Genomic DNA, 15402 nt, shown 5'->3' with positions numbered 1-15402 from the left:
GAAAGGAAGATTATGTGACTTCATTGCACCTCCTCCTCCATTTCTCCTCAGAAAAGAACATACAGTGTTAATCCAGAGAGAAGCTCTGGCACTCTCACGACAGGATGGATGAGGAATATGGCTTGCCACTTATTTCAAATTGAGAACTAAGTCTCAGATGGGCAAGGGCTGCAGTCACAAGGAGAAAAGATGGGGAACAAAGCACCATACACCTCACCTGGGCATTCGCAGCCTCCTCCTTTGGCTCGGTTTGCCACAGCAGCTGCATAGGAGCGAGCATCCAAGATCAAAAGCTTCTGCGGTTGGATGGCTAAACTCTCTGCTCCTGAAGCGTTTGACAGAGAAGAATCTAGGGACATGGAGAGGGCACACTAAATGAGCCTGTCTCTCCCAGAACTGTGCAGAATTAGACCCACAAGCACATCTTACGGAAAGGCTCAATAAAATGAAATCCCCTAACCAAAACCCTGATACATAGGACTCTTCTCTTCAGTTTATTTTCTATGTTGCCTTCTTAGGAAAGATGAGGATTTATTCTCCAAAACTGACTCCCAAGGTACACACGTGGTTCACACAGTCCAATCTCTTATACTTCTTTTTTTTTTTTTTTTTGAGATGGAGGCTCGCGCTGTCGCCCAGGCAGGAGCTCAGTGGCGCCATCTCAGCTCACTGCAAGCTCCGCCTCCTGGGTTCACGCCATTTTCCTGCCTCAGCCTCCCGAGCAGCTGGGACTACAGGCGCCCGCCACTGCGCCCGGCTAATTTTTTGTATTTTTAGTAGAGACGGGTTTTCACCGTGTTAGCCAGGATGGTCTCGATCTTCTGACCTCGTGATCCGCCCGCCTTGGCCTCCCGAAGTGCTGGGATTACAGGCGTGAGCCACCGTGCCCGGCCAACTTCATTTCTACACCTGTCATCCTTTCATGAAGCCTGGCATTTCCTGCCATGGTCTGCAGATACTGCAAGTCCCCTATTACATACACACTCCATTTTTGTCACAATGGCAAGAAAGACAACACACACACTAATATCTTGATTGAGGTTTGAAACAAAGGGTTTTCTGATTCTCCACCGAGACCCATGACTCCTCAATCAATCTCATGAAGTGAAGCTCTGCACATTCACTTCTATAAAAGTAAATCTATGTCTTGTAAGGAAAAGGCCATTTCAAGAAAAGGCTCTTAGATGCTATAAAAATTATTGCCATGGGTCCAGGGAGCACCTTACCGAACTCCACGTCAGAAAGGTCTCCCCCATTGGGAAAGTCTCGAGAAGTGTTTCTAGTTGACAGCTTGCTGCCACTCGATCGGGAGTCAGAGGCACAAGCTTTGGCTACTGACTGTACCAGATGCTCATCATCTGCATTTCGCCAGCCCCACCAGCTAACCTCTGGCTGTCCACAGCGGGCAATGACAGCTCCATTGCTCTGGTGCCTGCGTGAGGAATAAGAGACAACAACTGTACCCATTCAGATGCTCTCTGTACTCACACAAAATAGATTTTAAGTGCCTTAATGAATAGTCTAATTCTAGGTAAGTGTTAGGTCAGCTTCAAGTCTTCTCAGTATTAAAGAGGGTAGAAATCTTACACAACCAACAAGAACAACAAAACCTGTGTGTCTTTCTCAATGATCATAACATCACAGAGATCCCTGTAAAGTTACCAAAAAATGACTAATGGATCAGGCAGCGAGGCTCACATTGCAATCCCAGCACTTTGACAGTCTGAGGCAGGAGGATCGCTTGAGCCCAGGAGTTTCAAGACCAGCCTGAGCAACACAGTGAGAACCCATCTTTATAAAAAAGTTTTTACAAATTAGCTGAGCATGGTAGCACATGCCTGTAGTCGCAGCTACTCAGGAGGCTGAGGTGGAAGGATCCCTTGAACCCAGAAGGCTGAAGCTGCAGAAAGCTATGATTGTGCTACTGCACTCTAGCACTCCAGCTTGGGTGACAGAGCAAGACCCCATTTCCAAAAAATGACAAAAAAAATTAATGTGTACGCTTAGCAAAAAAAAACATTCGTAACTTAATCTACAGATACTACACTAATTCTGCTACCAAATAGTGAAATCTGCTACCTTTTTAATGCTGAACCAAGAGCCTGCCTCTGGGAATAAAACATTTACCTGGCCCACAGTGAATTGCTTTACAAAAATCCTTTACAAAAAAAAAATCCTGAGATTTCATGAGTCACAAACTGCTCTTATAATAGGCAGATAGCTCAGTGAGCCAGCTACCCTTCCTAGGGCTCACAGAAAGAGAAGAAGAACATCAACCTCAGAAAACCATACTCTGACATATCCTTTTCCATTAGACAGACCAGAAATCACAGTCTACTTTAAGGTGCTATTAAAACCCAGACTTTTCCTAATTAGGCAATTTTAACCAATAAAAAGTTAGAAAAATTGTATTACTTGGCAGTAAAGAGCAACAAAGTTCTGATACAGGCTAGAACACTGATGAACCTCAAATATGTTATGCCAAGTGAAAGAAGTCAGTCACAAAAGGCAACTTATTGTATGACAATTTACATGAAGTATCCAGAATAGGCAAATCTATAAAGACGAAAGTAGATTTGTGCGTGTGGCGACTATTATAAACTCTTAGTTACTTAAGGGAGCTTGCCTAATTCTAAGTTGGGGTTACTTATAACGATTATGTTTCTATATAAAACTAAAGCACTCTATGTTTTAGTAGCAGGGGCTTTATCCATTGGACATCTTAATTATTCAGGGCTCAGTTGACTGGGTTGCCCTGTGAATGGGTTTTTTGGGACGATGAAAACGTACTACAATTTGTTTTTAATCCTAAAGCTCACAAATAAATTAAATTTGGCACTAATCAAATTCCACTGAAATCACCAGTTTGCTTGTAGTTTTTAAATCCTCCCTCCCTGGGAGACAAGTAGCTATAAGTACTTGTGTATTGCCAACATGCTCAACTGGCTCACGTGTTGAATGGGGCCAAAACAGAAAAAATCTCAAGGATTCTTTATAAAATGCCTCCTAGCAAGTAACAGGCACTGGGCAACCACTGAGCTGAATGACTCCAAACCACACACAAGAGGCTGGTTGGGCCTTTCCTGAGCATCCTCTTCTTCAATGCTTCCCAGCGGTATCCAAGAGGAGCAGTAGGTGGCGCTCTTCAGCCTGGATCTTGGGTTTTAGGGGCCATTGTGCATTACAGGAGCTATTAGATTTCAACTGGGCTATTGCAATAAACAATTATGTTTTCTGCAGTCTAAAATGCTTCACACTACATGAAAGATAATTCAAACACTACAGTTAAAAATCACTGAAGGAATGCATTCCTATCACTAACAGAACCAGGCAAAGTATAAAAATTATGATGTCCAACAGATAAAGCCCTCACTACTAAAACCCAGAATGCTTCAATTTTATATAGAAACATAATTGTTTTAAGTAACCCCAACTTAGATTTAGGCAAGCTCCCTTAAGTAACTAGGAGTTTATAATAATCACCACACGCACAAACGAAAAAGTTGTGAACTGCACTACAGATGGGCACCCTTCACACCATCTTGCTGTTGTTACAGCAATCTCTGCCTTCAGTAATAAATCCAATTAAGTGCTCTCTCATCACAGTAGGACAAAGCCCTAATCAAGCACTGGTTCAGCATGGTGCTGTCAAGTAACTGCTGCTGGCAACCTCAGGAATCATGACCCAGTCTACAGACAACTAAATCCAGGAAATGGATGTCAAGAGTCACAGGCATCCTGCCTCCTAGGCTGGCAAAGCAGAGCGTTGTGGAGGGTCCCAAACATTCTTCCACACACCCCTTACAAAGCTCCCAAATAATACAGCAACCCAGTTTGGATCTTAGCAATACAAGACACATGTTCTGAGACAGAGTCTAGTTCCAGGAAAACTGCCTGATTTTGCATGGATTACTACACCAAGAACTTTAACTTCTGATCTTTTGAAAGACTTCTCTGAAAAACTGCAAATAAAAATTTTCATTTATATATCCCCTTGTGTCTCTAGAAAAAGGGGGGAAAACCTAGGGTGCATGCCCTCTAGAATAAATTTTAGAAGGGAAAAAAAGGCTTCCATTTTTATTACATTCGAAGAAGTTTTTCTTCAACCAGCCCTCTTAAGTTTCTCTTCCCAAAGGGAGAATTCACCTAAAGACTCTTATTCTGCAAATGAGAGTACTTTACCCCTTTTGGTCAAAGTCAGCAAGCCCCGCAAATGCCAGGGCTGCTGACCTAACACAGCTGTTGGCCAGAGCAGCAACTGGCTGCTTTCCCCATTCCAGCTGAGCTGATCATTGATAAGACTCATAAATCCCTTCAGCTTTCACTACTCTATAGTGCCTGTAGCATCCTTACCACTTGAATGACAGGTAAATTTAGTGACTGACTTTTCTAGGACTGTCTGAAAACAATAGTGATGAGAATTGAGACTGAAAACGTAATGGGTTCCACTGGGCCAAAGCAAATACTTTTCCATCTCTCTCCATTCAGAGTGGGTATCAGAATTTGCCTTTAGTAAACTAAATGAACAAGCTGGTTACCTCTGTAGGAATTCCACAAGGAGACAAATCCCTTCCTACAATCTCAATATTTCAGTGGAATGAAGTTTCTAACTGTAAGCCACTGGATTGGCCCAACTCAGGGAGAGTCCAAAAAGCCGGCAAACTGGGAAAATGAAATGGAGAACGTAAACATTACAAAGAGATGACATCCAAAACATTTCCAGAATAAGAAGGAAGGACTTCTTTAAAATTTAATAGGATTCTGTGAGAACTGAGATATTCCCTGAATTATAAAAGCAGCACTCAAGAGACATAACCTAATCCAAATGTTGGTACAGAAGCTCAGTGTTTATAGGCCCTCATTCAGAACCAGAACATATCTACAAAACAAGAATTATCATTCCCATTGTATTCATTAGGAACAGACTGAAGTCAGTTAGGGAATTTATTCAAGGTGCCTTAGCAAGCAGTGTAAGAATATACCTGAACTCAGACCTGTGACTCCAAAATCTGTGCTCCATCACCATGCCACCATCCCCATCTAGAACTTGCATCCCTTGGCTCTCATGCCTCTGATCACTGAAATCTTCTATCTAGTCATGCCCCAGTCTTCTTCTCTAAATGGTTCCTCTTGAAACAGAGTTCTTCCACATGTCAAAGTTTCAACCACAAAGACAATCAGAGCTAACTCAACTCTATATTCCCAATGATCACTTTCAGAGACTCATCTCTCAATCCAAAAGCCCTGCTAACAGCTGAAGCTAAATGCTTAGTAGGCACATTAGCTTCACAGAATGTCAGAAGGATGTTGAAATAGCAAGTCCAGCCACTTTACAACTAAAACTTCCTTAGCTGTTTCAAATGAACCACCAGCTAGTATTCTGAATGCAGTCAGTACTGATATGTTACTGGAGGAGAAGCTTTAGCAATAAGGAAGTACAGCCTTGCCTAGCAAGCTCTCTGAACCCTCCCCACCCTCCCCACCCTTCCCAGGTTAGCAGCAGCAGAGGCAGCAGACCATATGCAGTAGGCAGGAGCATCAGCCCAAGCTGGGACTGGTCCAGTTTAACTTACCTGTAGACAACGGCAGGGATGCGCTTCCAGGACCTGAAACTTGCTACACTTTCTAGTTCTTTGTCAGTGATCCAGGCAGGCACTATGAGCTCTTGAGGATAGCTACCACATAATCTAAAGAGAAGATGAGAAGTGGGGAGAGTCAAGGGGAGATGATAGGGAGAGAGAAAAGGGGAGAGAGAGACACTAGGTGAGCCAGCATAAGGATGATGATCTCACTGCCACAGAGCCAGTTAAAGGCAATGAGGTGCTTTATTTGAGTTTTGGTCTCCTCAACAGAATGGGTTACCTTAAGTGTGTTTTGTTTTGTTGCCTTAAATGTTTTCTTATGTGTATACAACAAGTGATACTATTTTGGATTGTTCCACTTGATGCTACCTTTTGGCTATCAATGAAAATAAAAGGGAGTCAAGAGTCAGTCTCTTTATACTTCATTACAACTCTTCTGCTGTAGCAAGTACACACGTTATTTCTAAATACATGAGCACCCAGTCCAATTACAGAACTGAGTCTGTGTCAGCTCTACCAGACCTTCAAGGAAGGACAAAAGCCCACAATTTCACATTTCCAGAGACTTCACAGGATTAACTCATTCTTTGATTTGAACCAAAGAGGGTGTCGTCCTTATAGGTAACAGGTGCAGCTATGGGTATGCAAAACCAATACAAGCCAGCCTATTTGCATACACAGCCTCAGTCCCATTGAACCAGGTTAGTAATGTGACTAAGCTATTAATCATAATTTCCATAAAACATACTTCAGAACAAATTATACTCGGGGCTAGGGGGTAAGCTTTCTTTTAATTAGGGAAGATCCTAGCTGCAGTCAAGCTAGTATCCTGGGAAGCAATACTTCCGACACATTTTTACTTACAGGACAATGTCTCTCTCTGGATAATCCAATCTTCTTTTTTCAATAGTGAAGGCAATAAGGCCTTTAATCCAAATCCTAAAACACACAAACTCCACCAACACCACCAACCCCCTGCCCTAGCCTATCCTATACATAGGGAAGAGCACAGAAAAACACAAAATGGCTTAGGTGTTGGGGGTTTTGATCATTTTGCACTAAATCTCTCCTGTTCTCAACTTCCAGAAGATTAAGTCTCAGGAATTTAAAAGCCACTGAACAAAGAGAATGGCTATGACTAAGAGTAGCCATACAAACCTATTCACAAACTCTTAAAAATAAGCTGGGACCCAGTAATGACAGTTAATATCTAACCATGAGTCTCATTCCCTTTAGTATGTATTAAACTCAAGAGTAAATTTGGCTCTCACTCTTCCCTTGTAGTAGGAAGAACTTTCAACATCCTATTGTTTCCCACTCGCCCACCTCCTCGTTTTGTCTTATGGTGGTGATAACATCCTAAAGACTGGTTCTGAGGTGTAACTGGTAAACTTCTTGGGACAATTTTGCTCTGTTACCTGGGCTAGAGAGCAGTGGAGCGGTCATGGTTCACAGCAGCCTCAACCTCCTGAGCTCAAACAACTCTCCACCCCCTGGGTTCATGTCATTCTCCTGCCTCAGCCTCCCAAGTAGCTGGGACTACAGGCGTCCGCCACCGCACCCGGCTAATTTTTTGTATTTTTAAGTAGAGACAGGGTTTCGCTGTGTTAGCCAGGATGGTCGTTATCTCCTGACCTCGTGATCCGCCCGCCTCAGCCTCCCAAAGTGCTGGGATTAGAGGCATGAGCCCACCATGCCCAGCCAAATTTTAAAAAAATTTTCTGTAGAGATGAGGTCTCACTCTGTTGCCCAGCCTAGTCTCAAACTCCTGGACTCAATCAATCCTCCTATCTTAGCCTCCCAAGAAGTTAACTTTTAAAATCCATATTAATTAGGGATTATTTTCCAACAACTCTGTCTTAATTCACAGTTTTTTAACTTGATCTAATTTTCTAAACATTCTGTTCACTGTCCTATAGGTACTATACTCCCAGTAGTCAGTTCTTCAGTACCTACTTAGTTGTGGATAAACAATTTCCAGTACAGGTTACACTCAGGAAAGCCTAATGCAGCCACAGGCTCTCTGAGGCAGCACCCTCATCCAGTATTCACCCTCTTTCTTTGCTTTGACTCGTCACTGAGAACAGGCAAAAGTATAAAAAGTCTGCAGCGCCCAACTCTTCAAGGTTCTTAACTCCCTAGGTTCTTAACTCCCTGGAGAAGGTCCACATTAAGAACTGTCTACAGCAATTAGCTATAGCTTTTCCAGTGAAAACTGAAACACTCTGATAGCTAGCCACAAATAGACTAGGAAAATGGCTATCATAATTTGAGACAGCTAAGAGGACCACAGAATGATCAGTTATACAGGGAAAGGTAGGAGAAGGATATATTTAAAGATTTAAGGTATTTAACTATCCTGGACAATTTTGTTTTACAGAAATTTGGATCACCAAAATCACAGTAGTTAACTGTCCTCCCCCACCAATGCACTTACACATTTTAAGGAAATGGGTAATGGCTAAATGGTTACATAATTTTTTATTTCATTTTATTTATTTATTTTTTTTTTGAGACAGAGTCTCACTCTATCGCCCAGGTTGGAGTACAGTGGTGCAATCTCAGCTCACTACAACCTCCACCTCCCAGGTTCAAGTAATTCTCCTGCCTCAGCCTCCCAAGTAGCTGGGACTACAGGCGTGCACCACCACGCCCAGCTAATTTTTGTATTTTTAGTAGAGACAGGGTTTCGCCACATTGGCTAGGCTGGTCTCAAACTCCTGACCTCAGCTGATCCGCCTTGGCCTCCCAAAGTGCTGGGATTACAGGTGTGAGCCACCATGCCCAGTAAAATGATGGTTACATTAATATTTAATGGTTAAATGATCATAGCAGTGAAGCTGGTTTCAGAGCAACATATTAAAGGACAGAATAATACAGATTGAGCATCTTTAATCCAAAAATCTGAAATGCTCCAAAATCCGAAACTTTGAGTGCTGACATAATGCCACAAGTGGAAAATTCCACACCTGACCTCATGCGATGGGTTGCAATCAAGTCACAGTCAAAACTTTTTGTACAAAACATCATGTGAAATTATTTAAAATATTGTATAAAATTACCTTCCAGCTTTGTGTATAATGTGTGTATGAGACAAAGAATTTTGTGTTTAGACTTGGGTCCCAAGCCCAAGATAATCTCATTATGTTCATGCAAATACTCCAAAACCTGAAAAAAATCCAAAATCTGAAATATTTACAGTCCCAAGAATTTCAGATAAGGGATACTCAACCTATACTTATGTCTATTTCACAGCACTTGGAGTAAAATTACAGTCATAAAAACTAGTTCATAAATGTTTTGTCACTGCTTATGAGACCACTGATCCTATCTCTAATGTGATGCCAAGTGGTGATGAGAAAAATGGTAACTGCCTGCCTACTGGTAAATACAATATTATCTAGACATGCATGTACCAGAAAAAACAGAGGCCTAAAGGGGGTAGAAGGGAAGGGTCTAGGATCCTGTTAAGTAAGGATCACTTTCCACTCCAATGATAGCAATGGGAACAGAAGGTTCAATAAATACTCTGAAGATCATATGCCTTTAGATTTAATAAATAAAACCATTTCAAAGAAAAACTCTAAGTTCAAATGTTCTGCCACATGAGAATTGTGGTTTCTGCAAAGGCACTGGCTGTGAAACACAGTCCACAGGGACCCATATAACTCACTTGTACTTCTCATTGATGTTGGAAATCCTCCAGGCGTTGTTCATATCAAAACCCATTCTCTCCACCTCGTTTTTAAACCTTGAAGTTACATGCTCCCCTAGAGGCCAAGGATAAACAGCAGAAAGGAAGAAATGAATACCATTTTGCAAAACAGTTGGAATAAAAAAAAAGAAATATATATTTTATATTTTACATATATGGAAATATATATTTTTTACATATATGGAAATATAAATATATTTTGAGACAGAGTTCCACTCTGTCACCCAGGCTGGAGTGTAGTGGTGTGATCTCGGCTCACTGAAACTTCCACCTCCCGGGTTCAAGCGATTCTTGTGCCTCAGCCACCCAAATAGCTAGGATTACAGGTGCATGCCACCATGACTGGCTAATTTTTGCACTTTCAGTAGAGATGGGATTTCACCACATTGGCCAGGCTGGTCTCGAACTCCTGGCCTCATGTGATCCGCCTGCCTCGGTCTCTGAAAGTGCTGGGATTGCAGGCGTGAGCCACTGAGCCCAGCCTGTGTATTTTTAAACGTAGGAATTGTATAAATAATAAAAGTAACATATTATATAGTTTTAGTTTAGAAAGATCCCTGTAAGGTGAAGATTATAAAGAGGAAAGAAATTAATTCTGATCAAGAGTTACGTTATCTCATCTAATCCTTACAATCAACTCTGGGAACAGGATCACTAAGCTCATTTTACAAAGGACAAAATTAAAACAGAGAAGTTATTATGGCAGGCCTGTCTGGCCCCAAAACCCATGCTCTTGTCCTACAACACTGGCTACTTGCCTACTTCCACACTCAGACTGACAGCACACTTAATAAGAAATAACATCAATAACAAGATCACCACGAGCAGCAAAACAGATCTATAATTCCTTGCCCAAAACCCTTTGGTTCAAATTTTAGAATCTGAGAGTTTTCCAAACTTTTAAAAGGTAAAACAGTGCATATATTATAATATTAGGCTCACATGCTTAACAAGATCTCCTTAAACAAGTATTAATATTTCTTTCCTGAAAGATATGTATCATTCACATGAGGTGGGATAAATAAAGCAACAAAATAGCCTCATGGCAGCTCAGATCAGGTCCAGCCAAGACACCAAATAGTGAATGAAAAACATTCTGGTTTCCAGAGCCTTTTAGATGATGGAATTGCAGGTTAACAGGTCATGGAATCATAACTGCCAGCCAGGAATCTCAGGAAACACCATACTACTAAGTGCTGATTATTTGCAAGAACAGCCACCCAAGCTGGTATAATCTGGCTATATTTGCCCTAATGAATCTGGTTTTCTCTTCCTTAAGAAAGCAAAACAAAGGTAGAAATGAAGCTAATGGCCGGGCGCGGTGGCTCAAGCCTGTAATCCCAGCACTTTGGGAGGCCGAGACGGGCGGATCACGAGGTCAGGAGATCGAGACCATCCTGGCTAACACAGTGAAACCCCGTCTCTACTAAAAAATACAAAAAAAAAAAAAACTAGCCGGGCGATTTGGCGGGCGCCTGTAGTCCCAGCTACTCGGGAGGCTGAGGCAGGAGAATGGCATAAACCCGGGAGGCGGAGCTTGCAGTGAGCTGGGATCCGGCCACTGCACTCCAGCCTGGGCGGCTGAGCGAGACTCCGTCTCAGAAAAAAAAAAAAAAGAAATGAAGCTAACAAATTCAGTAAATCTGAAATAGCTTTCTTCCTTGAAAACATACACAGCCTGAGGTCAGTATGTTATTTTAAAAAATATTAAGCAGTACCTCTAATATACAGTGGTGCAGCTTGTAAAATAAGTGCTAGCAGTGCTGGAAGAAACCACAACAACAAAAGCACAAAACAGACTTCACTTTGGTGATCAAGGTATAAAGCTTTGTTCTCCCTGGGAAAGGAGCTACAGAATAGGAAACAGCAATTACTTGAATGAAAGACAATTCTGTTAAACTACTTTCCCATTTAAACTGCTTTTCTTGAGCTCAAGGTAGGTATTATACGTTTCCTGAAGGAGAGTTATAAAAAGATGAGGTTGAGAGGTACAAGAAGAAATAATAGCTAAATCCATCCCATTCTGGAAAACTTTTAGAAGCAATATAGCAGGCTTGCAAACAGGAAAAAACTATTTGAACTGGGGTGCCATCTATATACAAATTGCAAGGAATATTGACCATCAAGACTACTAGGCCAGACACAGTGCCTCACGCCTGTAATTCCAGCACTTTGGGAGGCTGAGGCAGGCAGATTGCTTGAGCCCAGGAGTTCAAGACCAGCCTGCGCAACATGGTGAAACCCCGTCTCTACAAAAATGCAAAAATTAGGTAGTGGTGGTACATGCCTGTAGTCCCAGCTACTTGAGAGGCTGAGGTGGGAGGATCACCTGAACCTAGGGAAGTTGAGGCTGCAGTGAGCCATCATCACACCATTGCACTCCAGCCTGGGCAACAGAGTGATACCCTGTCTCAGAAAAAAAAAAAAAAAAGACAAGGAGTCTTTAATTCATAATCCCAATTTAAAAGCTGCAAGACTGTGGCAAATTCCCAGTTCACTAAGAGATTTTTTCCCCCTACTGTGGGATATAGCTCCAAGTCTTTGCAAGAGGTGAAAGTATTTCATTAATGATTTTTTTTTATTTTTTCTGTGCTTTTCCTGAACTGTACATTAATGGTCTTTTACATTAATACCTCTATCTTAGGGTAAAACACATAGATACCCTAAAAGGATCTTGTGATTTAAAAATAACCACTGGCAAAATAGTAACAGTAACAATCACTATCACTAGCAATTTACTTCATTCACAGAACCACTTCCCAAAAGACTTAGAACCACCATCCAGAGCACAACATTCTGGGCTATACACAGAAATATATACTGACTAGCAAGTATAGAAAATCTGTTATTTCGAGTTCTTTGAGAACAAGAATGAGTTTTAATTATTTTTATATCCTCTAACGCAGTGACTTCATAAACTGTGAAACTGACCATCACAACCCACAATAAGCATTATGTTTTATATCACAATACAGCAAACATGTTTTAATTTTTTCATTTTTTGAGAGACCGGGTCTCCCTCTGTTGCCTAAGCTGGATTTGAACTCCTAAACTCAAGCAATCTTCCCACCTCAGCCTCTTGAATAGCTGGGACTACAGGTAGACGCTGTGCCCAGCTAATACAACATGCATTATTTTTTTGAAAGCATTTCACAAAACAATATCCACTCTTACTGTGTGACACAATTTGATATTTTCTATTCCATTTCTTTAAAATTAGATTTCATGACCCACTACTGGATTTGAAAACCACATCATTACATACATCAGGAATTTAACCAGCTTTTGCGAACTGTGTGAGATGTTCACTCATGTTTACTTAGCAAGAAAAATAAGCACAAACACATCTATTGCCGGATTGCCCTTAAAAATTTCCATCTCAGAATTCTCAGGTCTCAATCAATTCAACATTAAATACATTGTGATATCCCAACTTACTTTAAATACTGGGGCTTATAAGGTTTTTGTTTGGCTTTATATTTCCATTTCAACCCTTCCTATCTTTGTCCCTTTTCAGCATTTAGTATTTCTTAAACTAAAAATAATACAATCCAGCAGTTTTCATTTTAGTGGAAATGAAAACTTTCTTTTTAAAAGCAATGAAGTTCCCTAACTCCCTTTATCATAAGCACAGTGTCAATCAGCGATCTAAAAAGTTTTCCCCCAAAAGTCTAGCTCCCTGGCTGATCCTGAGTATTCAAGCCCACAATTATACACAGCTTAAAAGGCCTGGGACAGAAGGGACAGGCCTTTACCTGGCAGGCGAGGACGCAGACGAATACGAGTCAGAGAAGGTAAGAACTATCTCTCACCAGATTTTCAAATATGGAGAAAGGAATTATGCTTTTCTATGTACAAAGGTCCCAGTAAATCCTCTAGATGTAACTTCCTGGACGGCATTCAAACCCGGAGGACAGATAAATAGGCAGCTTCACAACAGTGTTAAGATCCAGAGTCATATGCTATTTGTGGATAAACAAGATGGGCTTAATGGACATTTCACATCAGAGAGGTTAGAGAGGTAGGCCTAAACTGGCACTAAACTGGCAGCTAAACTGCCCAGTCATCTGTCAGGCCTCCAGAATAACACTCTAGTATAGACCACCACCACCAAGTCAGTTGCAATGAGGAGCAAGAAGTTAAGGACATGGGAGAGAAGCTTTCAGCTTTAAGCCCACTTCTTTTTTAGTGTTTAAGGGGCTAAAAGAAGGGTCAAGAATTTGGCAAAGGCTTCTGCAGGTTTCACAGGTGAACTCCAACAGCAATGTTGAAACTTCTTCCAAAGCTGATTAAGCATTAGAGCTGTGACCACAGTATGGCTGGCTTAACTATGACCGGTTCAACAGCCAGAAACTAAGATTTATATGAATACTAAGACAATTATGTAATTTTCTCATTTCCCTCCTCTCTGATACATTCTACTTCTAGCAAGCTAGGTAGAGAAGACTCCATCGAATATTTTATCAACTGCTATGAGATTAAACTAACTTCCATCCCTTAGAGTCTACACTTGTGATATCATGTATTGCGGCAGATTATAAAAAGGCATGACTTTGAAATATCTCAAGTGTTGTCTCATCCTAAAGATGACTTGTAAGTATGTGGTTGTCTGGTATGCTAATATTTGATGAGTAATGCTATAGACCCCACCACCACTCCACAATATTAGGTAACGACAAAAGAACCAGGTTGACTGGATGTCCTCCAGGTGGTTTTTTTTTGTTTTTGTTTTTTAATTAAAACCAAGTTTTTCCTTTGTACTCCACAGTGAATATACATAAAAGGCAAAAGCCATACACACACATACATTCAACCAAGTCAATGAAATAAAAGATTCCATGCTGACTGGTGGCAGGTTAACATCAGTGTGGACTGTGTATATACTGGGAAGAAACAAAATGCAACCCTTACTCATAATCTCTCACCAAACAATTATGATTGCATTACCTTGTAGTTGCATAATTTCCAAAGTGTTTTCATAAGCATGGCACATAGGGGGCACTTAAACATTTACTGAATTGAACTCTGCAGCATTAACAGATTTGATCTTCAGGATACCTGGATCGGCCTGGGCAGGAAGAGCATGAATGTCCCAGTTTAAAGCACAAAGGAAACTAAAGCACAGAGAGCATAAATTCTTGCCCAGTGTTCTTTTTTTCAACTAAATTGTAGAGTACGCATTTGAATTCAGGTTTCCTAATTCCTAAGTCAAGTCAGTACTTTATCCCTCGCATGTCCTTGCATCACAAACCTACAAAAAGACAGAGAACACCGTAGATATCTTTATGTCTTGATGGCCAAAGAATATCAGATTATCATCAGGAAGGGAAAGGATCTGGGGACAAAAGTCATCCCACCTCAGGACAAAGCCACCCATAATTAAAAGACTAGACCAGAGGTACCTCTCAGGAATATCCTAAGAGTTTGCTCAAATCCAAAAGAAACTAAAATTATCAAGGGACTAAAACAGTTCTCCTAAAAAGATAAGGACTTTTCCATCTGTGGTTGTGAGAGAACAGGAGAGGAGAAAGCAAATCTTGCTGAGTAAATGCTGGCAACCCAAAATTAGGGAATACCTCTTGGAGTCAGGGGTCTTAAACAAATTAAAGTTCTTATATAACATAATGCAGTAGGATGCACTCATTAAGTTCATTATCCTAGGAGATGGTAGAAACTAAAAATAAAGAAGACACAACGGTTAAAAACTCAGAAAATGTACATGTAAGAGTTGTACACATCACTGTCTGTAAACTTTCTCTTTAAGAAAAACCCCCAAATTTGAAAAGAGCTATAAAAAAAAAATTTAAAAAGTATTTAAAATGTGATGGCATCTCAATAAAGACAAAAAATAGATGCAACAATTGGAGTGAAGTGAGAGACACTTTAAGCACATTCTCATAAACTTCAGGGTTGGTATGGTCTGTCTTAGGTGACAGGATTCTGCTAGCCTGGACATGCTTGTGAGAAGCTGGGATTCTGAGGCTTTCCTTGAGGCTCCACGAGGGCAGGTGCTTTTGTTTTTCAAACTCTGTATCCACAGCACCCCCTACGGTCAGGTCTAAATAACTGAGAACTGGTTTTAAGTTTTAAGTTCTGTGGTCAGTG

At 41.0% G+C, this 15402-nt stretch overlaps 1 protein-coding gene across 7 annotated transcripts in view; it reads right to left on the bottom strand.

The window, feature by feature from the left end:
- Window positions 1-15402, bottom strand: part of MTMR3 (myotubularin related protein 3) — a 147747-nt gene that overhangs the window by 22412 nt on the left and 109933 nt on the right. For 6 of the 7 annotated variants that reach the window (XM_023190739.1, XM_023190743.3, XM_023190742.3 and 3 more), the window contains exons 8-11: window positions 9256-9352; window positions 5574-5687; window positions 1227-1432; window positions 218-349 (exon numbers count right to left, since the gene is read on the bottom strand). In XM_023190739.1, coding sequence (XP_023046507.1) covers window positions 218-349; window positions 1227-1432; window positions 5574-5687; window positions 9256-9352 — 549 coding nt within the window. Of the gene's footprint in view, window positions 1-217; window positions 350-1226; window positions 1433-5573; window positions 5688-9255; window positions 9353-14244; window positions 14366-15402 lie in introns of all 7 variants that reach the window. The other variant, XM_023190745.2, reaches the window with a different exon arrangement.

This window comes from Piliocolobus tephrosceles, chromosome 19 (genome assembly GCF_002776525.5).
Source record: "Piliocolobus tephrosceles isolate RC106 chromosome 19, ASM277652v3, whole genome shotgun sequence".
Classification (NCBI taxonomy): Eukaryota; Metazoa; Chordata; class Mammalia; order Primates; family Cercopithecidae; genus Piliocolobus; species Piliocolobus tephrosceles.
This window is presented reverse-complemented; position numbering and strand designations above follow the sequence as displayed.